We start from the raw sequence: 23,389 nt of genomic DNA, 5'->3' as shown, positions 1-23,389 counted from the left end.
CTTTCAATAAAAAACCCTCTTTACTTTATTTTATCTGCTGCTCAGAAACCAAGTTGTCCTTGTGAGTCATTGCTTGTTTGTGAAGTTTCTTCTACTACACCTTAGAATTGAATGTTTTTTGTATAAAGATGAAAGAAAAGCAGAGAAATGGAGAAGGAGCTCTCAAACACTAAAAAAAGGGCCAGAGATTTATGTGAAATCACATCAACGTACTTATTTCTGTCAGTTAAAGAAATCCTAGCAATGCAATGCCAGCTGGCAGCCTGGAGAGGTCAGAGTTTCACAGCCAACCTACACACTTCTACATGTAGGTCAATAAGTGCACACAGCAGAGAAAAACATGTAACACAAACTGAAACAGGGAAACCGCCGTCCCACATTATGTGACATGATCTTAATCCAAGGGCTCTCTGTTTTATTGCAAACCACGGTGATTTCCGACAGAAATAAAGCAACATTTAAAAACAAACCCAGTGTGTTTGAAGGTTTGTGGAAGGGTAATTTGAAATGTGGAAAGTTATTTTTACCAAAAACAAGTGGGTGGTTTGCCATTAAAGTGGGAGAAAGCTTCATACAGTGAAGTGGAACATGTTAATTTAAACTGCAGAAGAGTGTTTTTGTAATCTCTGACCAATTTAAAAGATCTAATTATTTTATATTTTATTGCTTTATTAAAAAGGGACTATTACTGCTAATGTTGATGCTAAAATTGAGCATCTAATCCACTTTAGCCACTAGAAACAGCATTACATTTCAAGAAATGTAAAAACATTCTTAACCTATGATATGAAAATGTCCTCTCCTGCTCTTGCTTTTTCTGACTGGATATTTAGATTCTGGACCGGTCCTGACAGTATTATATGGGGTGTAATTTGACTGTCTGGGTCAATGTTGATGCCTTGTCTTGTTTTGGGGACAGACTTCAAGGATTCAACCTCAGACATCTTTAATTGTGCACATCTGCGGCCTTGTGGCAGCATAAAAAAGCAAACATTCAGTGACTGTCTGTCTTTTAAGGACTGTGCCATGCTGACCTGTCTTTGTTTGTGTGACTGTGTGCAGCAGCCTGCATACTGATGCATTGCACAGATTCCTCATGAGATTACAAGAAACCAGATCTTAAGTACACATATTGAAGTCAGCAGTAGTATGCGTCCTTGTTAAACCTTTCAACAAGCCAAGGGCGGATACTAACTAAATACTTAACCCAGTATCAGTGTGGAGGAGTAGTGAAGAACATGTAAACAAACTAGTTACAAGTTTTTTCCACATTTTAGTAGTTCAACTACATTCATATTTGACTAGTTAAAATCCTTTTTTCTTTTGCTATTTTGTTGTGTAGTAAACTTTGGAAACCACAAAAAAATAACTTGATCCATTAAAGTTATCTTAAATGTTTTTCCCTTTGCTTCTCTGCTCTAATCTCTAATCAACCTGCAAATGATCAGCCCCGTCACCTTCTTCTTCTATCCCATCACTGTGAAGACATGTCCAGACAACGCATTCATCAGGCAGGTGTCAACACACACTTGACCTTTCACCTTTCATTGTGCAAAAGGTCGATTGTTGCTCAGTGTTCACACAATGGCAGCTCCATTATGGATAAACCTCCAGAGTATTTTGTTAAGAGTAGTTGCTGAATGGCTAACTGAGTAATCATGGCTGGTGGAATAACCCCTTACCCCTAACCCTAACTCCTAACCCCTAACTCCTTAACCTAACCCCTAACTCCGAACCCCTAACCCCTAACTCCTACTCCTAACTTTAACTCTTCTAACTCTAACTCCCAACTCCTAACCCCTAACTCCTAACCCTAACCCCTAACTCCTACACCTAACTTTAACTCTTCTAACCCTAACTCCCAACTCCTAACCCCTAACTCCTAACCCTAACTCCTAACCCCTAACTCCTACATCTAACTCTAACTCTAACTCTAACCCTTACTCCCAACTCCCAACTCCTAACCCTAACTAACCCTCACCCTCACCCTAACCATCAGTGTGTGACTGATGGACACTATATTGGACACCAGGGGCAATTATAACAAGAGGAAAGCTATTTTACGAGGTATGGAAGTATTTTTTTAATCAACAGTATTTTTGACATAACTTTTTATGTCTATTTATTTAAATCTGTCTAGTTTTGACTACCATTATGTTGTCTAACATTTGATATCTTTATCAAATGTTGTCGTTGTTGTTCCAAGCCAGTAGGTTAGTTTGTATCCAGGGTGGTACAGCTGGGGACAATTTCAACGCTGTGCTATAATCGACCCTGACGCCATCAAAACGGTGCCTGGCTTGGTAAATATCACCAAGTTAGATAACATTTTCCCCCTAATAATTCACGAAAAGTGTTTAGTGTTACTATTCCTGGTCTGCCATTTAAAACACATGGAGCTGACAAATTATCTTGAGCATTCACAGAAATTGGACCAGTATCATTCAAACATCTGCCACGCATTGCTAAAGCTGACACTGAACACCACACGTTCTCACACACCCCTGTGGCAAAGAAATTGCATAAACAGGATTAAGACAAAACCCAGTAAATGGAATTTTATTTTTATTTTTTCAAAAGCAATGGAAATAATCACTGACAGCACTGCCGGCCTGGATAAATAGGTGGATTATGTTAGTGGATAGTGAGCAAAACTCTTCATTCGCGCGTATCATGTAAAGCTTATAAATGCTGCGAAGTTGGTAATAGTGGATAAAAGTTATCCTGAGATTACACAAAAGATGGGCTATGAATTTCTACATGTGAGTAATGATGGGTTGTGAGTCACACTGGATGCCTCTGTGTTTATAAAAATGTGGGTTTTTTTGTCAGATTTCTCATCCAGAAGAGGCCACAAAAACAACTACATAAATTATATAAAAGTCATGATATGTAGAAAGAATGAATGCTCATTCATTCCCAGACGATAATGATAATTCTGCATTTGACAGACAGATACTTTGTGTTTAGTATCGACGAGCCCCGGCTGGTCTCTGGGGTGTATTCCGGGAGCCAAAGTATCTCTGGTAGGCCTGCTGAAAGCCGTGGCGGAAGGCGTAGAAGCGGCAGGGAGAGTAGTCCTCGCAGGTCTCTGCACGCCTCTCGGCTGGAGACTTGGTCGGCCTGGACAAGACAGAGGAGGGGGGCAGATGCACAGAGGCAGACAGGGATAGTTAGAGGGAAGAATGGTGAGAAGAAGGAAGAGGTTTGTAATCCGAAACAGCTTGTGTCTTTGTTCTTGCATTTAAATTCTAGTTTCAGTCACAGTGTGTTTTTGTCGGCGAATGTAGACGTTTAATAGTCTAATTAGGTTTTGCCTTAATGATCTACTATGTGTTTCTCTGTGGGTAAGCGGTTTTACATATGTACAATATAAAGGGTTATGTGCTGTGTGTGCATATCTGTGGTTGTGTCTCCTACCTCATGAAGTTGTAAGAGTTGTGGCCGCTCCCTCTGGGTGGGTTGTATACGTTACCCCTCTGCGGTGTGATGAATGAGTTGGCTTGGTTTGGAGGCACAAACAGATCTGCAACCACAAATGTTTACTAGACAAAACAACTATTTCAATCAAGCAAAGCATGCCAACGGTGCAACTGATGTTGGTCAGGTGAAATTAAGGGTAGGGGTATGTTAATTAGGGGTAAAATGAGAGTCAAAAACATTGTACACTCTTAGAAATAATGTGCTAAATTTGTTCCTTTTGGGGTACAACAGCTTATCACTGGGCTAGTACCCTCTATGTAGTACTTGACATTGGCTTGGGAACATATATGTACCTTTTTCACCCCTAAAAAGTACATACCTTGATTGAAAATATAGGGGTACAGTAGGGACCCTCAAGGTTCAGTCTACGTAAATGTACCCTAAAGGGCTAATTAATGCGTATTTCTTTGAGGGCCAAATAGGTATGCAAAATACCTTAGAGGGTACTACCCCAGTGACAAGCAGTTGTACCCCTAAAGGTACAAATTTAGAACATTATTGCTAAAAGTGTCCTATATAACAAGCGGTGTCACATTTGTTAGAACTGCATGCATGTTTTCCCATGAACGAGAGACAACATTTAATCACCTTCAACGGATTCTGTGCTTTCATGAGACTCTACGGGAAAAACATGGAATCGGGTTAAGCATAAATGATGATAAATGGGATATATTATATGTTATAAATAGATAATGGCTGCTGATGACGAGACGTCGGGGAGGATGTGTACCATAGCAGACGCAGAAAGAGACTGCAGCGCAGAGTGCCAGAAACTGAAGAAGGCTCCTCATCCTGGGGCTTGTTTATCTGCTGGAAAAGAAGAAGAGAAAGGTGTTTCAGTGAGTCATGTCAGCACCGAAGTAAGAGTTAGAAGGAGAAAAATTAGGGAACGAGAGAGAGAAAGTGGCTTTGATTTTTAAACTGCGGCTAAGACCCACAAGCGGGGATAGACAGCTGAAAGTGGCAGTTTCTAAATCTGTGCTTGAGGTTTTGTGCATAAGACCAGTACATATACATCTATACATGCCAGCAGCACAAATTCTGCATGAAACAAACACAAAGTTATATATAAATATATATTCACAAGACCAGAGTTGCACTTAGATAAATAAGATCTTTTCAGTGCACTAGACTTAAGTCAATCCACAAACACCACTCGAAAGCATATAGGGAACAACCATAGGAGAAAAGCTGTCTAACTAATAAAATCCTTATAGATTTAAAGGGACAGTTCACCCCAAAATCAAACATATTTTTTCTCTTACGTGTAGTGTTATTTATCAATCTTGATTTTTTTTTGTGTGAGTTGTTGAGTGTTGGAAACATCAGTCAGAGAGATATTTGCTTTCTATCCAATAAATACTATAGTATACTATATACTTTGTGGAGCTCAAAAAAAGTTGTTTAAAAAAAAAAAAAAATCTAAACAGCAATGTTTTCTTTAAAGTATAGTTCCTACATGAAATATATATTTTTGACTTTAATACTTTAATGGAGGCAGACAAGTGGTAGACAGGTATTCTATGTGGGTCTTCACAAAAACACACATCTGCACTCAATCACATGCATTAGTGACCTAAGGTAAGGTGTGTGACACCTGTACAAATAGTAATGCCAGATGTGTGCAACACCCCAACACACACACTATATTTGCATGCCTGCACTGCAGAAAAGCTTTCATCCCTATCTTCTGTTTGTGGGATTTGGACGGGATTCTGTTTCAGCAGCCCTCCTTTTCGCCGTCAATAGCAGCTTTCATTATACATAAACACACACACAACTCACTTACACATACGCACACACACAACGCTTATAACATCAGGCCCTCAGGCATATCTTGGCTTACAGTCATACCCAGACTCACAGTGGGCACAGAAACAGAGTGCCTCAGGCCCAAAGTTCACAAAGATATTGGCAAAGACATTTAGACGTGTGTGTGTGTGTGTCAGGTGCTGACAACAGTGTCTACAGAGTTTTATGCCTGTCTGAGTCTTAGTAGGGGTCCTGGTGGGTTCATATCCCCTGCGGGCAGAATGTGCCCACTTCATTGGAAAAAGCCACAGGCATGATGCTGGGCACGCACAAGACCAACCTGAAGCTGCACATTAACACAGACACACTGCTACTGTAGGGTTATTGTACTATGAGGATTGCATTATTCTGAAAACTTTACAAAAAATGCATCAGGTAATGAATAAAATGATAATAAATAAAAATAGTTTTGCTTGTTTCAACTATATAAACTACTTTTTTTCTACTTTTAAGATTGTTTTAATGCACTTACCGGGATAGATAATAATGAAGTTAGAAGTCTTGGAAATATCTCTCTGTGTGTATTTTCTCCCGAGGAATATTCCCTAATTCCTCACAGCATGGCTTTTATACTTACCTCTCTTCCCCCCACCCCTTCATTTCTACCCACCGACTCCCTCCCACCACCTCCCCTTTAGCCCTCGCCCTCTCTCCTCCCTTCTCATACTATCAGCCTCTTTTCCACCGTTTAATCAGACCGGGGTATTAGCTCACTCTCTCCCTGACTCCCACACCACGAAGGGAGAAAAACAAGTAGGGGGTAAACAGACAGACACAGAGGAGGGTGAGGGAAGGCTGGTATAGGGACATCTAATCTGCACCATAGCAGGTACATGAAAATATTCGCTGCTGTTTGCCAGCATGGCAGCATAATATGAAAAGACCATCCATACTGACACAATATGGACAGACTCCACCATCTGACTCCATATGTCTCTGACAAACACTTACAGAAATACTTTGGCTGGTATTTTGTTGTTTTAACAGAGGAGACATTGTTTTAAGGCAGATTTAGAGGGAAGTATCCGTTTAACATTCATGAATGGAAGCTGTGATCTCATTTCGGCCATGAACTCTGTGTTTGTGAGTATAAAACATGTCCACTGCTGGAATTCTGGCAACATAACACAACAATTTTCTGGGCACTTTATTCCTTTACTGACACCTACTACAGAGCCGTACACAACATTTGTTTACATACACGCACACCACATGCAGAGTCTTCCATTTAACGGAGGTGAACAAAGTCACCATGACATCACCTATTTTGAACCTTGAGATTGGTTTTGTTGGAACCAGAAGAGACCATATTTGGACAACTGAAGAAGTTGGGAAGCACACGAAGTTATCAGCTAATTTTGGCGTTAGCTAGCTAGCTAGCTAGCTTGGTTGGTTAGGGTTGTAATGCAAAATGACTCTTTAGATTGTATTGTAATACAACCGAACACCTGGCGCTGATTGACAGGTCACAATGATCGCTACTTGTCAATCACAAGGTAGCCCTACCCTAAAGCCCTGCATTATGGTCTATTTTACTCTCAATGGGACCATAATTTACTAATATCTAACATCATGTTGTACTGAAGAGGATTTTAAACTAGTGATTGAGACCATTAAATTATAAGGAAAATGTTCACTGAGGTTAGCCTGGGTATACCCAGACAGACTTGCGCGCTCGAATTTGATTTCGAACCTCCAGGCGGTCTGGAAACTAAGCGATTTTCCTAGCCCTGTTTTAGGGATCCAATCACAGAGCGGGGAGGGACGGTGAGACGATGACGCGTACTACTCGGCACTTGGAAGCTTTCCGGATCCAACATGGCTGCTGCAGACGCGAAACTCTCTTTAGCTGTGGATGGTGTTTTAAATAGTTTAGAGCGAAAGTTGAAAGGCGAAAGGTCTCTCGGCAGCTCCGCTGTCCCCCGGCTGGTAGCGAGATCACCGGTAGCGGGGCTATTAGCGCCGCACGGGCGGTTTCTGCGGCTCGTTGCGCCGAGCCGGTGAGACCACCAGTCACCGCCGGTGATCTCGCTACGAGCCGGGGGACAGCAGAGCCCCCAGAGACCCGCAGCAGCTTGTTTATTGCCCATAAAATCAGTGGATGTGTGTGGCAGAATGACATGAGGGGGAATAAAGCGTGAAAATAAATAATCTTGCAGAAAGCGAGAACTGGAGAAGCAAAGCAGCAAGCAACACTCTCTCACAGACACACACACAACAAACATCCATCTCTGTTGCTCTACTACGTCATCTGGTATAACTGATCTGATTGGCTAAGAGCTACCTACAGACGCTTTGATAGACATTCTAAGCTCCCAATAAACGGCTCCGGAGGATCGTAAACCACACCTCCTCTACGGAGAAAAGCATTGAAGGTGTCCAGACCTAATCTCCAATGAGATTTGGTCTGGTGTTAGCCAGGCTACACTGAGGTACTAAATCACATGAGAAGTAAGGTCACAGACTTTCATGCTTTGGAACTTCCTTTTGCAACCAGTGGAGTCGTCCCCTGCTGACCATAAGAAAGAATGCAGATTCAAGGTACTTCCGCATTGGCTTCATTCTTCAGACCCGGATGTTGCCTTTTGACACCTACATCGAAGTTAATATAGTACAGAACAACATCCCCATGGTGTATATCTGAGAGTTACGTAACACCACATCATTTTTTGGCTCAGCAGGAATATCTGTGAATAGCTGTGTGAAAGCAGACCCTCGCCTACAGTAAACAAACCAGAATAGGAGGACGAGATGTGCCAGGAATGAGCAAGACTCAGACAGACAGATAAACATTAAGATAGACATAAAGATGGAGATTAACTCCACTGACAGATAAGAAAGGAGGGGGAATTCAGGATTCTGATGGAGCAGAGTGAGAGAGAGCACATTGCATGTTGTTACAGGCTTGGATGTTTTTGGCGCTGGGACTGCAGACATATTCAGTGATGTGGTCATTTTAGGCTGTTAACTCTGGAACCACTAAGCAGTGGTTTTGGTCTCCCATTACAGATATTAAATGTCCAATTTCCACTGGCAGATACCAACACAAAGAAGAGAAAGAACGATGAATGAGAGGGACTGTTTCACTCTAGATTTCGAAGACTTTAGTTAAGTAGTTTCAATTTGTTCCTAAACATAGAGACAGGCAAAAGCAGAGGCGAATGAGAAAAAAGTGGAGAGGGTGATTGCATGGAAAAAAATAGTCAGATAGAGATGTTTCACCCTTCTCCTCCCAATGTTCTTTCTCATTTATGTCCTCTCTAAAGTAGTATTTCTGCTGTTAAGCTTGCGGGTATCCCCCTCTCTCTCCCTCCAGGTTGTTTCGGTACTTTTCCCTTTTCTCACTCTGTCTTAATACAATGTCCTGGTCTGACCAGCCGCCCACTCAGCCTTTCCGTGTCTATCCGGTGCAACAAAATATCTTGAGAAATCTTATGAATGCAAGTCAGACAGCCAGAAACTTTTTTTCTTCTTTTGGTAAGCAGTGAAGTGTGCCAGAGGCCTAGATAAATGATAAATGAAAAACAGAGGGAAGTGAAAAACAGGATGGGATACACCCGGCGGAGCTGAGCACGATGGTTATGACTAACAGAGTCCACCTGTTCAGTGCATCTGGGCTTGGACTGAAGAGAGAGTTCATTACAGGAACAGGAGGTGATAAAAGGCCAATTCATGTAAGGCAGGTGGGAGGACAAGAGGGGTCTAGCTGCAGAGCTCCAGAGAAGAAACTGTGTAAAAAATAGTGTACGCCAGAGGCACCATCAGTGGGATATATAGTATGCTTTCATTCATTTGAATAAGACACACAACCTCTACTAATAATACAGAAGTGAACAATACGGCCTTGATATTTCGATATAACTTAATATGTAATGATAAGCAGCAAATAACTTGTATTAACCTTATGGGTTTGCTAACGATAGCTAGGTATGCTAATAGCTAATGCTATAGCTGAAATTATTACATTAAACTTTTAGGATTTTTTCCCCTGTTATTGTAGTTTTTATGACATTATTGTATTGCTAAAATTCATGAACCATCATGTAATGCTAACTAACGTTAGTATGCATCACATACCCCAACCCTATCTCCTAGGGCTGAGAGCTAACGCTAACAACACATTATGTGCATTAGGGAATCTCTTTAATGTGGGAATTTAGGTCTGAGGGAACATAAGGATGACCATAGGCATATATACATAGACGCGGCATTGACTGTGGAGGGACGTGCCTAAATCGCTGCCATCTTGGTACAGGGCTAGCAGAGGCAGCGGTGCATCAATTTATGAAGGAAAGAGGTAATCCTCAGTCTCAAATGTATTGATTTGTGAAAAACACCACACAAGCTATGATACAGGGTGTTTGGATATTTTAAAAATGCTGGTTTTACCACCCAAATACAAATTCTACTTAATGTTATCAGCAGATGAGCTTCTGACGGATGATCTGTGAATGAAAAGATGCCGGTGTTATGCCGAGTTATGGCTGTCCGCAGAGATCTGAAGAAATTAACTCTTAAAACAAGACAAATTAAAGCTGCAAGCAGTGATGAACTGGCCCGAGCAGAGTGCACTGCAAATTATTTGTTTCTTACCAACATAAAAAAAACCTTGGATTTAGAAGTGTGCGATAATTTATCTTGTTTTAAGAGTTAATTTCTTATTTTAAGTGTTCAACATGCTTATTTCTAGATTTAACAATCTGAATTTCAGAAATCTTGTCAATTGAAATTATCTGTCCATGCAGCAAGATAATTTCCCTCAGATTTAGTGTTTTTATCTTGTTTTTAGATGCCCGTTTTTTGCAGTGCAGGATCAGACCATATTGAGGCTGAACATTATGATAGCAAAAGCCTGTGCAAGAAGGGCAGGATTTGGATGGAAAAGGGAGGAGTGGAAGGAAGGAATGAGCATTTGGCGGGAGAATTAATGCAGAAGTGAAAAAAGTGAAGGAAAGTGCATGAATTTCATAATGAGGGCATGACCACAAATGTGTAAACTATCGAAATAATGTCTGCAAGAACCCGTCTGGGCAGGCTCGTATTTCCCTCAGTGGTTGAGCAGGTGTAGCTGTGGCTGCTCTGTGGCTGTTGGTCTGGACACAGACAAACACTAATGCAACAACAACAACTCTCAAATAAAGTTTAGCTCTTAACTAGCATGCCCAGATATTTTTCCTGTTATTTTTAGTGTCTTGTTTTCTCAATGGTCATCCCTGTGATCCACCTTTTTAAAATTCTATTTGAAAACAGTAGAGACATTAAGGAGTGTGTGACTCAGATAGAAAACATGATGTGAGGTAAGCTCGTTCCCTGGCTCTGTCTGTGGGATGAAGGACAGACATTACTCAGGACCGTCCTCCTCCTCTCAGCCTCTGATGGCCCTGTTGTCCTGTGGCTGTGAATTTTGCCATATGAATGTTGACATGTCATGTAGATTTATGGCTGTTGCATAACACTGGCATCCTGCAGGACACATGGATCTTCAAGTCTGTTTTTTGGTATTGACTGAGCTGGGATTGGCTCCAGTGACCCAAGTTCGGATAAACTGTGGGGTTTGCACATGCTCAGAGAAATTGTTTTATTATCTTTCTTTTCGGAAAGTAATTTGAAACAAAATTAATAGGGGGATTTTTTCCCTGTAAGTTCTTTTCTCCTCCTGGCGTCTCCCTAGGCCTCATCAACTATTAACAAAATCAGTAGCTTAGCTATGCGGTGACTAAGGATGAACCATGTGGTACCTGGTTTTATCAGACCCAACCTCACCTCTGCACATTCAGCCCTACCTCCATGCCTACATACTCGGAAATATTAATAAATCAATACTAACCACTTAAATGTACAGTTACTGTACAGGAGTGCACAGTATTTCCGTGTTTCAAGTTAAATGAATAGTTCAACATTTTATCAGATACATTTCGGTGCTTTCTTGCCTACAGTCAGTTGAGAAGGTCAATACCACTCTCATGTCTCTACAGTATATTTACAGCTGGAGCTAGCAGCTGGTTAGGGACTGTACAAAATGGTTAAGGTGCAAAGAGGACCTGAATTTTAAATTTCACATAAACAAGACATCATGGCTAGTAGGCAGATTTTGTTACCTTTTAACTAATCTCTAGTAACACCTTAACCCTCCTGTTATGTTGCAGGTCAAAAAGCTATTTGAAGTTTATAAAATAGTAAAAAGTATTTTTTGGGGGTTTAAATGTAATCAACATATAAAATAAAAATGCTTCATTTCACATATCAATGCCATGTAAAACTATTGTATTTTATATGTAGGTCTTTCCAATGTACATAAAAAAAACTTTTTTTAAAATGAAAAACAAGTGAATTATCCTCATTGAACCATGATCTGTGAGAGGTAAAAAACACCATTGCACTAAATATTGATTGTAATGGTTAGTAATGGATTTAATCATGAAATATAAACAATGTTTATTGGGATTTTTTAGTTTCTGACACTTTTGGATAATTAAACATGCCAAATTGACCCACAAACATCTTTTCTGTTCCTGAGAAATTAACATAACAGGAGGGTTAATATGAATTCTGAATCTTAGGCAATGGGGCAAGAATTTTAGCTATCAGAAGCATTCTGGTTTCTGTTTGCAGTATTGTTGATCAATCATGTTTGAGCAGGCTTTGGTGTAGAAGCAAATCGTATTGGCTTTAATGGATCCATCCAAACCCAAATCCACTGGCAGTCACCTGATATCAGTTTAGCTGGTCGTAGACATCAAGTCTAGACTTTAACTTGAATTCTCATCTCTCAGGTTGCTCCACTGGAGGCATTGTGTATCCAGGCTGTCCGTCTATTCAGGCATATGTACCTAATGACCCATTGTTGTTAACATTATATCACAGGATTGCCTTCAGGAAATGTCTTTAAACAACAACAACTTTTAACAAAGATCCACTTGGATTCAAGGATGAACCGATTAGAGTTTGGAGGTCAAAAGTAAAGGTTGCTGGGACATAAAAAAATACATTGTTGGTCATAGTTGGATTCTTATTCTCTTCGTTCACAAGATCAATTGTTGCTTTCTGTCCCTCATGCTCATACAGAGTTGGGTAAAAGGGCATTTTTTTACTCTGCACCTTATGCATATAATATGCTACAGAAAGACTGGAAACTAACTGACTTAATTCCTTTGAGCACTTTTAAATCCAAACTGAGAGTTATTGAGGCCAATTCCACAATATGCACTTGTTTCTCATAACACATTTAAGGTCTGTGTCTTATGTAAATATGTATTTTGTGTTTGCTGCCTCTTGGCCAGGGCTCCCTTGAAAAAAAGGTTCTCAATGGGATATTTCCTGGTTAAATAAAGGTTGAATAAAAACATATCATCATCATATCAACATATCAGCCTGGACAGACATGGACGTAAACTGTAACTTGGCTGGTTGGCAGAGACATACAACAATAAGGGGGCAATTCTATTTTTATATTCATACCTTTGCAACTTACCATCTGTCTTAAAACATTCTCTATGCTCCTTAGAAGTGATGCAATGCTAACCAGAGCATGTTTGCGACACTAATACTGATGACAAAGAACACCTTCTACCCTGGCAGTCATCATTTAATTAATGTAACTCCTGCTGTTACATGACTGAGTAGAAATACATTTGGACTGCTAATTCTTCTGGCTGAATCAATGTTTAGAGGTGGATTTTGGATCTTCAGCCACAAATGACTCATAATATTTATACACTCTCATCATCCAGAGTATCCTTCTCTCCAAACAAATCTTCTGACTGTCAAGCAGTTTGGTGGTGGGGATAAGTGAGCGAGATGGCAGCCAAAGACAAACGCCGTGTACCGCCTCACCTCCATCTCCTGTAATCTCTCACTCCTGCCGCCAACCTGTTATTACAGAGAGATCACATAAGTACATATAATTCCAATTAGGAAATAGTTTGCCTTAGTATGAGGAAAAATGGCATCAGGTTGAATCCTGCATAATTTAGGGTTTAATCTTCATTGAGAGGTTTCACAAGATTGTTTGACGTTCATGGAGCCCACGCAGCATGCATATAAAATGTTGTTTTATTTTATGTCTATCTGGAAGTTTCATATAAACCTTCAACATTCATGATTTTGATGTGTTTGCCTTTGGCGTGTGAGCTGTTAAATTTCAAACACAGACTAAATTATTTAAGCATGTTTTCAACTTGTCAATAATTGGGGTCAGTTCAGGAGACGCTGCACATGTGCTTGTGTACGTGTACGTGTGTGTGTGTGTGTGTGTGTTTGTGCTTGTTGTTATTGCCGCATAACTCAGTATAAACTGCCTCTATTTCTCATAACAGCACTATCCAACTTTTTCTTTTCATGTGCTGTTTATTTTGGTGTCCCACAGCTCTTCTGTGGTGCCAACTCTAACAAACTGACCTGCAGGGCATGTGACCAGCACCCACCTACTCCTGTCAGGAATCTCACACACACATATTCAAACACATAAATGCACTGCATCAGATAGCGTTCACAAACATACAGCACAAACAAGCGAACCCAGACAGTGGCTGAGTTTATCAAAGGTAGACCAGAGCAATAATATAAAAGCACTGCAGATTGCTCTGCTCTGTCTAATCTGCTGTGGAGGAATTTCCTTCCACCAAGATCCCTGCAATGATTGTTATGCACAACCACAAACACACTCACTGCAGCAATCTGTTCATCTATGAATAAGAATCAATTACGCACCTTGTGTCTTTTCTTCTTTCTGTCTCCTTCCCTCTCTGTCTTCCTGCCTTTTTTAAGCAAAGTATCTTATCATCTTATCAACTTAGCATCTTATCTAACAAACAAGGAGGACCCTTTTCTATCTCTCATTTAAAAAAGAAAAAAACTGCTGTTGTTGTTTAGCATCTTTTGCATTCCTGCTAATTAAAGTCTTGGACTCTACGTACATTGGTTCTTTTGGGATTCTAAATTTAAATGTTACAGCTGACTGTGGACAACCAGACAAAGTATGAAAATGGAATTATATGTCTGCTTACTATATTTATATAGGGCTATTTTTCAGACCTTTATGTGTCGTCCACATGTACACAGGTATTTTTTTCTCCAAAAAGGAAGAGAGAAATCCTGTTCATACAAGCACAGTTTTAAACAAATTACACAAACATGATCTGATTACAGTTGTCGGCCCTTCAGTCACTCAAAGACACCAGTATTGTCCTTGACATATGGACGTTTTCTCGCTTTTCTCAACAATAGCCACCTCGTCTTGTCGTCAGAGTATGTAGCAGTCTTTCCTCCATGGCACATCCTGTTGTCTTCGCTCCTAAATGTTGTGAAAGAGAAAAAGAAAATGTTTGTGTGAACATGTCAAAAGTCTTGTTAACAAGGTCAAAAACAGATCTAGTTTGGCTATGTCCACCATTGTATGAAATGCTGCCTCTGCTGTGTCAACAGCGGATAGAAAATGAAGTTTGCATGTGGAGTAAAGGACAAAATGCATTAAAAAAGCAATGTTTTAAAAAAAAAACCCATGTATGTGTGGACTGGAATGTACCTTTTGGACAACAAGTTCTCCAACCTAAACGCCAGAAGAGGTCGTGTGTCAGTGCCACCCAGTCACCCCCCCCACCAAGACACGTAGGTCCATACCGCGGCTCGCGGTACAATAGCGCGCTCCAAAAATAGCACAGACTTGTGGTTTGCGGTTGTAAAAAAGGCTGCAGTTTCTGTGGATTTATATTTTTAGGGCAAATACTTCCTGGTAAGCCATTATAAAAGACAGTTTAATCAGTAAATAAATGTATGTAAATGCCGGAAGTGAAGTAGTTACAAGGGTCACGTGACTACTGCAAGTTACGTAAATGTTAGTTACGTTCAAAAATGTGATTCAAATAACTTACGTAGACAACTTAAGTTAACATTTTTTAAATTTTTTTATTTGCTGCGCCGTCAATTGCAACTACTTCAGCAAGATTGCGGCGGATGCATTGCAACTTGGATCAAGTTCAATTTGGGTGAATTTGGACCTTAAAACCTGAACATTTAATCAGTAGCAAGCCGTTTTGTCACGACCGACCTTCGAAGGAACGGAGCACTAGTGTGACCAAAATGGAAAAAGCTATCGTTGTTCATTAGCTGTGTTGCACTACTCACTACTATTTAACCTCCTCTGTCAAAGTATAAACTGCTCCACAATAGAAATAGCTGACAGTTACCTCGGCCCTATTAATCGATAAAATAAATACACTTTAAGAATGTATTGTCCCGTTAGCGTCCGAGCTAAGCTTAGAAGCAAACAAGCTGGGTAATTTTCTTTTCTTGTATAATTATTTTCCAAAGATTCAAGACATAGCGTAAAATGGTGAACAAATGCCAGGGGAACAACCCACTACTGATACAACAGAGAGATGATCGGCAAGCTGTTGCTAGCCCAGCTGGCTAGCATGTTAGCGGTTAGCTTGCCAGCTGCAGCGGTTCATGCAAGAAGTCACTACATCCACCAACTTTCTGTTTGACCAGGGCTTAATACTGCCACATCATCTGTATACCACAGTTGTAAACTTGCTTGTTTGTGTTATATTATCAGTCAGCTAGTTTTTTCTTTTCCTCTTTTGCTACTAATATTTCAGCTCGTCACCGCCTGGTGGTGTTTCCCCCCTTTCGTTCTTTTCTTACCATTTCTTGACACTGCTCTCGCTCCTTCTCTCTCAGTATTGCAGTGACAATAACTCAAATCTCACCTCTCTGTGTGTGTCACCATCTCTTTATCTGTCCCTATATCCCAGCCCTCTATCTTTTCTCCTCCTTAGTGGTTGTCAGAAGCGGTCAGTGTAATCACATGTATGCAGCCACTAACACAACAGGCCAAGCAGCGAAACAACACATCGTCTGCAACCGAGTGGTGACACGCAGGCAGCCAGTGGTACGGAGTGACAGGGAGCCACGAGGCCCGGCGCTTGCACCCAACAACCCCTTCAGCTTCTTTCAGGCTCACATTCTCTCAGCTGTCATCTTATTTTAGGGTAGCACTGTCTCCGAGAACCACGTACAAGAGCTGTGTCCCCAAATGACCAAGGCAGGATGTGGAATGATGAAGTTCCATAATCTTGAGTGCAGTTCCTTGCCAGTAAAGTAGAGATGATATCAAGGAGCAAAAAAAGTTGTATTAATTTCATGTTTGTACTTCATTCATTCATGATTCTTAACCGTTTATCCGAACTCAGGTCTTGGGGGGCTGGAGCTGATCCCAGCTGACATAGAGCGAGAGGCGGGGTACACCCTGGACAGGTCTCCAGACTATCACAGGACTGACGCATAGAGACAGACAATTACGCTATCATTCACTCCTACGGGCAATTTAGATTCAACAATTAAACCTAAGCTGCATGCATGTTTTTGGACTGTGGGAGAACCCACGCTGACACGGGGAGAACATGCAAACTCTACCTAACCAGCAACCCTCTTGCAGTGAGACAAGAGTGCTAGCCACTACACCACCTTGTAGCCCATGTCTAAACTTTAAGTTTCCAATTTTTCTTTTTCAGACACATGTTGGAACCTATAATCATGGGTTCTTCTAACTTAAGGTCTTGTGACTTTAAATGAATGTACTGTCGAGTCTTCACCATATTAAGCAAATCATGTTTCTAAGGAAACACACTTTGCTGACTGTATTTAAATACATATTTAGCTAACTCACACGTGTTCCCTTTCTGAGAAGTCCATGATATGCTGCAAAAACAAATGTCATCATGTCTGAGTTCATAACATCATACAACTTCTCCAGGAACTGTGTCTGGATGACTGCCACAGCAACAGCAGTATGGAGCCAAAATTAACAGATTTTTCTGTGATTTCACCACAATAACTGATCAAAGGAATGCTGAAATAAGTAACTCAAGATGGAGATTTTGAAAAAGTCTGAAGTCTCGCTTTATCAAGTCTCGCTGTAAGTCGACAAATGAACGACTTTTAAAATGGCCTTTTTCTAAACGGAGTCTGGATCAATCACAGCTATGCTATGCAGATTAATGTTAACACTGATAGGCTTTAGTGACAGCAAATGTCTCATTCAAGTTGATCAATTTCACTTAGTCTTTGCATCAAAGTTTGTCTGCCCCCTTGTGGTAAAAGATACAGCTTAATATTGACCAAATTCAGCATAAATCATGGACTGTATGTTGTAAACCAAATCCATTCGAGGTTTGCACAGTGGAACAACATGTCATAGTCTGCACCAACGTGTATTTGTATATGATAACTAAAGCAATTATGCATAAGCTGAGGCCTTAGCAGCAGAGCCTCTACCCGCTGCAGCTAAAGCCCAAATAATGCTGTGCAGAGGATTTGAAGTCCACAGACCGAGAGGTCTTCCCACAAAACCACATACTTTATTCATAGCTGACTCTGGTATGCACGGAGTGTGTGTGATGCCGAGCTGTGGTCAGATATACAGCAGTGTGAAACCATAGTAATCTGTCCTCTTTCACCCTCTCCGCCACAGTGACTGAACTAAAGCAGAGATTTTCACCTGCAGGGAGGCTGCAGCACTACTGTGCTGAGTGAGACTCATCTGCCACCTGCAGGTGTAAGAGAGTGATTACCATTGGTGCTGAAGTTGGCTATGGAACATGAATATTACAATGAAGAATATTGTTTGCAACATAGACTAAAATATGTATAAATATGTGGACAATAAAGCATACATATTATCATGAAAGACACAGTCCTTTTCCAAACCAGTAAGTTTATACTTTATGAGGGCCACTCCTTTATTTTGATTTTTGGGCTTCTCTGTTTATCTCGTTCCCTGCTTGTGGTCGAGGATCTGCTGCCAACGCTATAACTCCTCTCCTCTCCTCTCCTCTCCTCTCCTCTCCTCTCCTCTCCTCTCCTGCCAAAGCAAATTTAATACCAAACATTTCCCTTAAATTAAGACGGACACTTCTGAGCATGACAAGTCCTCGTTTTATATAAAAAAAACCATTCTGGCTTCTCTGCTCACTTTAAAACACATGAATGGGTATATTCATGCGAGCATTACATATACTTTAGTTCCCACAATTAGCTATATGAAAGCATCTCCTCATGAATCCTCTTCTGAGACCATTCCTCAGAGTCTTTCCATGTCTCTGGACTTTTATGCTATTAAGCTCAATGAGAGCCTCACTGTTAGCCTGTCTCTCTGGAGCTTTCCTGACCTCTCCCTGACTGCCTGAGAGCCGCCAGCTAAGACTAGTAATGAGATATTAGCCCTGACAGTGGTAACAGGGGAGAGGTGGAAAGTGCTAATCCCTTATCTCTTCTCCTCTTTTCTCTCCGAGCACTGACTGAAGATTTACCTCCCTTCACTCTTGCAGAGAGCTGCAGCATCTCTTCTTTATTCCCCTCGCTCTCTCCTTCTCTTTCTTGTTGTTTTTCTCTCCTAGCTCGTCTCTACTGTCTCCCTGACTTTCTGTAGGATCTCTTTCTCACACCATGTTCCTGTGCTGTGTGTGTCTGCACATCGTAACAGTGTGAGTGGGTGAGGGACTAAAGTGAAACTTCCACCTTGGCTCCACATGCCTCCAGCTGGGATTTGGGTGTAGAGGAGGCTGTCAAAGTTCACTGGAGGAAAAAAAGTATGCTGCAGCAGAGTTGTGTCTCAGCCATTTAACAAACTGTACAAATACACAGAGAGATGTCCCCATGGATACATTGATCTCAAATTCTTGCTGTTTGTCGTTGTTGTTTTTTTTTTTTAAGACAAGGTCTTAGCACAGGATGGGTGGCCTGATATATGGGGTTCTTTTTTGTGGTTATTTTGTATCTATCGAGCTGTTTTGTTTGGTGCATCGCTTTCGGTTGTTTTCTGTCTCTGTGGTCATTTTGTGTCTGACTGTAGTTGTTTTCTGTCTTTTGTGCTTTGTAATCTTTTTTCATATCTTTGTTGTCATTTTGTGTCTCATTACAGTCAATGTGTGTATTTTGTTGTCACTGTACGTCTTTTCTGTTATTTTGTGTCTTGTTGTCTCTTTGTTGTCAATTTTGTTCTTTGAAGTCACTTTGTGTATCTCTGGTTTTATCTTCTGTCTCTTTGTAGTTGTCAATTTGTGTATTTTCAGTGTTATTTCATCTGCCTTTGTACTCATTTTAGTTTTGTTGTTCTTTGTGTCTCTTTGTAGTCATTTTGTGTATATTGTTTGTCATTTTGTGTGTCTTTGTAGTCATTTTTTGTATCATTGTTGTTATTTTGTGTCTCTTTGTAGTTAATTTGTGTATATTTATTGTCATTTTGTGTATCTTTGTTGTTGTTTTGTTTCTCTTTGTAGTTTATATGTGCATATTTATTGTCACTTTGTGTCTCTTTGTAGTCATTTTGTGTACATTTGTTGTTAATTTGTGTCCCTTTGTAGTCATTTTGTGTACATTTGTTGTTAATTTGTGTCTCCTTGTTGTTCATTTGTGTATATTTGTTATCATTTTGTGGCTCCTTGAATTCATTTTGTGAATCTTTGTTGTTGTTTTGTTTCTCTTAGTAGTTCATTTGTGTATATTAATTATGATTTTGTTTCTCTTTGTAGTTGATTTGTGTATATTAATTGTCATTTTGTGTTTCTATGTAGTCATTTTGTGAATCTCTGTTGTTGTTTTGTTTCTCTTTGTAGTTAATTTGTGTATATTTATTGTCATTTTGTTTCTCTTTGTAGTTAATTCGTGTATATTTATTGTCATTTTGTTTCTCTTTGTAGTTAATTTGTGTATATTAATTGTCATTTTTTGTCTCTTTGTAGTCATTTTGTGTATATTTATTGTCATTTTGTTTCTCTTTGTAGTTGATTTGTGTATATTTATTGTCATTTTGTTTCTCTTTGTAGTTAATTTGTGTATATTTATTGTCATTTTGTTTCATTTTGTAGTTGATTTGTGTATATTTATTGTCATTTTGTGTCTCTTTGTTGTTATTTTGGTACCTTTGTGACCACTTTGTATCTCTTTGTGATCATTATGTATCATTTTATGTTACTTTACATCTCCTCAGTGCCATTCTGCAGGGGAAGCACAGCTCTCCAGGTCTGCTGTTTAAAAAAGGCACCGTCTTGAGAATTGCACATTGGAGATGAAGAGAGACTCTCTGACTCCTGTCCAAAACTTCCCCCACAGCAGATCCACACATACACTCCTCTGCACAGATATTACACTAAATACTACAGCACATTGTTGGACAACAAAATCAACAAAAAATAAAATAAATAAACAAATATTGGGTTTAGCTGGCACATACTCAATATTAAAAGATTCAATGCAGAACTTAATGTCAAGATAGTTCGATGCACCAGACTCCAAGTGTTTCTTTGTGAGGTCACAGAGTTTGTTTTCTGTTTTAAAATGCTCGGCATGGTGTCGATTTTATCATCTAACAGCCTCTCACAACATACAGGATCTATAATGTGTATTCCTCGGCTTCCTGGGTTTTAATGACTGCCTAAAAGCGGCAATCACGGCATCGCATTGTTACAGACTCTGTTAAGTATTAATGAGTACATTACCACACTGTAGGCTGGAAATGGGATGTTTAGCTAGCCAAGGGCGTATCCTGCCTTGTACACACATGGGACTGAATAATAAAGCTGAACAGATTGTGAATTTATGGGCTGTGACCGAAGACATAAACATATAAATAAGCATTAGTCTTGATCATTAGTAGTATATCAAGTTATGCAGCAGAACAGGCACTGTGAGCCCAAACGTGTCTGTGTGTTGTTGTGAAATGTGTATTTGTGGGCGGGAGAGAAAAACACCATGCTCACTAAAACTATGAAAAGATGCTGAACACTAGTTCCAACAGATGTTCCAATCAAAAGCTCTCAGGATGTTTATAGCAGTTAAATAAGTAATTACTTAATTAGTGCTTTTGTGTTGTGAATGTTGTGAATGTTAAACATATATATAGCATTGACAAATCAGTAATGAAACAGACCAGGAACGTCAGCTTACTCATTAATTTTACCCTATCTTTTTTTTTCTCCAAGGCAAATATGTGGCGGAAAAAAATTAAAAAGAGAGCCATAAATAAGCTTTTCCTTTTCATATATCATTCCTTTTCATTCCAGAAATGAATGCAGCATTTATAAGGTCTGCAGGCGAATGCAGGAAACGTGCACAATGTAAAATTAAAGCCAACAGAGCTGCAGAGAGCATCTCTGTTCTCACTGAGTGTGATATAAGACTGAAACATGACTGCGTGACACTGCAGAATGTAAAATCACATCGCATCAACTCAAAGGACTAATTTCCCCCCAGTGTGCAGAGCCTGTGAGGGACGCCTCTGAGCACTTGCTACACCGAATAACCTTTTGCTTCCTTATTTCTCCTCAATTCAACCTGCTTTCTTTAATCTTTTATCGCTTCTCTCTGCATTCAGACACACAAAAATCCATTCCCTATCTGTTCTGCCCTTTTTCTCCCACCTTTTTTTCTTCTTCTCCTGGTTGCCTCAAAGCCCTTTGCAGCAGTATAGTGGACTGATTTGCAGGCGATGCTTGAGATTTGTGATATGCAGGCAGTGAGGAATGTAATTACGGCAAAAGCATTCATTCTCTGACGTGTTACGCATGCCAACACACAGAGAGACACATTAATCCATGTTCCTCACATTTCTTCCTCAGTAGAATGTGTGAATGTTGACATTAAAGCATGTTGTGTGTATGTGAGCTTGATACAAGTGTATATGAAGTGGATGTAGCCACTGTGACATCGCCCATTGTTTGTGGACTCAATTTGAAGCCTTGGCATTTTGGCCGTTGCTCTCTTGGTTGTTTGCACAGAACAGGAGCTGGAGCAAAGCTTGATTATGAATCCCAGACCTATTCTTGGCAAGACTCACCCTGTGTAGCAGCCCGGGATAGGCATTGACTTTGTGTACCTAATACGATATCTGATAGGTTGGGGAATAGGACCTGAACCACCAGGTACAGGTACCCTTTCAAAGCATGGACACCTGGCCAGTCCGAGAGTTTAAATGCTTGTTTGGCCTTTCCAAAAACAAAAAAGTAGTATTCATAATAACGCTGAAAGGATGTCAGCTAATGTTAGCACTAGATAGCTAGCTCAGTTAGCAAGGTACATCTGCTATTCAAAATAACAGCCGACTCCTAGAGTGTCTTTTATACCCCTTTTTAACCAAAGCAGTTTAAGGGCTGGTTCGGAGCTGGTGCTCATGCTGGTTCACAGTTGGTTCAACTTGCAAACCAGCTCTGAACCGGTTTGCTTTTCCACAGGTTATAGACTCATGTCATTACGTCAGTGCTAACGTCTATGTCCCCTCCCCGCTGGCAAGTATAATAACGGCAGACCACATGTCTCTACAACACATCTGTGCTGCTCATCTTGATCACTATGGACACTGAAGGCCTTCTGATTAACACTGAATGTAAGATGTTAATGTTGGACTTTGTTGTAAGCTAACGTTAGCGGGCTAACGTTAGCATGATCAGTTAAACAAATCAAATAAATGAATGACTCACGTTTTAGTTACTCTCAAAGGCACCGAGTTGGTCTTGTTGGTCAGATAGCCCCGTCCCCAGCCCCTTATGTAAGTGGTTCGTGGTCCAAGACCAGCAAGTAGTTGGTGCCGCTCTGGAACCAGTTTTCTCGGCCGGGAGCCGGTTCTTTGGTGGTTTAAAACCAAAGAACCTGTTTGTAATTGGGCACCGGCCAGGGAACAGCTCTGGTCAAAAAGCCGCATTAGTGCAACTAACTTGAAATGAAAACACTGTGAAAGACAAGTTTTCAAGTCAAAAACACAAAGTGTGTCGCAACTTGACAATAACAGGCCAGCCCTAGCCTACAGCACTAATAGATTGTATTCTACTCTAAATAGGACCATAATTTATAAAATGAACATCATGCTGTATTGAAGAAGACTTGAAACTAAAAATTGAGACCATAAACGCATTAAGAAAATGTTTTCTGAGGTAATAAATTAAACATGAAATGGGGTTCTTTTCCCATAGATTTCTATACAATTGGACATCTTTTTGCAAACAGTGGAGTCGCCCCTTGCAGGCCATTACAAAAAATGCAGGTTTCAGGCACTTTTGCATTGATTTCACTTTTCAGACCCAGAGGTTACAAGTCATGCCCA

The 23,389-nt window shown here is 40.3% G+C and overlaps 1 protein-coding gene across 2 annotated transcripts; it reads right to left on the bottom strand.

The window, feature by feature from the left end:
• Window positions 1-2,552: 2,552 nt before the first annotated feature.
• On the bottom strand, window positions 2,553-5,847 carry mgp (matrix Gla protein). 2 transcript variants are annotated; one of them, XM_059348352.1, is made up of 5 exons: window positions 5,768-5,847; window positions 4,214-4,293; window positions 4,072-4,101; window positions 3,421-3,526; window positions 2,553-3,123 (listed from the first exon to the last, which is right to left on the bottom strand). In XM_059348352.1, the coding sequence occupies exons 2-5, from the start codon at window positions 4,272-4,274 to the stop codon at window positions 2,967-2,969; spliced, it is 354 nt and encodes a 117-aa protein (XP_059204335.1). In that variant the 5' UTR covers window positions 4,275-4,293; window positions 5,768-5,847; the 3' UTR covers window positions 2,553-2,966. The 2 variants fall into 2 exon arrangements, with proteins under 2 accessions (XP_059204335.1, XP_059204337.1); XM_059348354.1 differs by having other exon boundaries at window positions 4,214-4,290; window positions 5,768-5,822.
• Window positions 5,848-23,389: the final 17,542 nt, after the last annotated feature.

This window comes from Centropristis striata, chromosome 13 (genome assembly GCF_030273125.1).
Source record: "Centropristis striata isolate RG_2023a ecotype Rhode Island chromosome 13, C.striata_1.0, whole genome shotgun sequence".
In the NCBI taxonomy this organism is placed as follows: domain Eukaryota; kingdom Metazoa; phylum Chordata; class Actinopteri; order Perciformes; family Serranidae; genus Centropristis; species Centropristis striata.
The sequence above is the reverse complement of the archived record's forward strand: the minus strand, read 5'-3'. Positions and strand labels throughout refer to the sequence as shown.

Coding starts and splice junctions, on each gene's coding strand:
- mgp (XM_059348352.1), bottom strand. CDS start 4,274: ATGAGGAGCCTTCTTCAGTTTCTGGCACTCTGCGCTGCAGTCTCTTTC. Junction 3,527..4,071: donor AAGCACAGAATCCGTTGAAG/GTGATTAAATGT, acceptor TTGTGGTTGCAG/ATCTGTTTGTGCCTCCAAAC. Junction 3,124..3,420: donor AACTCTTACAACTTCATGAG/GTAGGAGACACA, acceptor TGTCTTGTCCAG/GCCGACCAAGTCTCCAGCCG.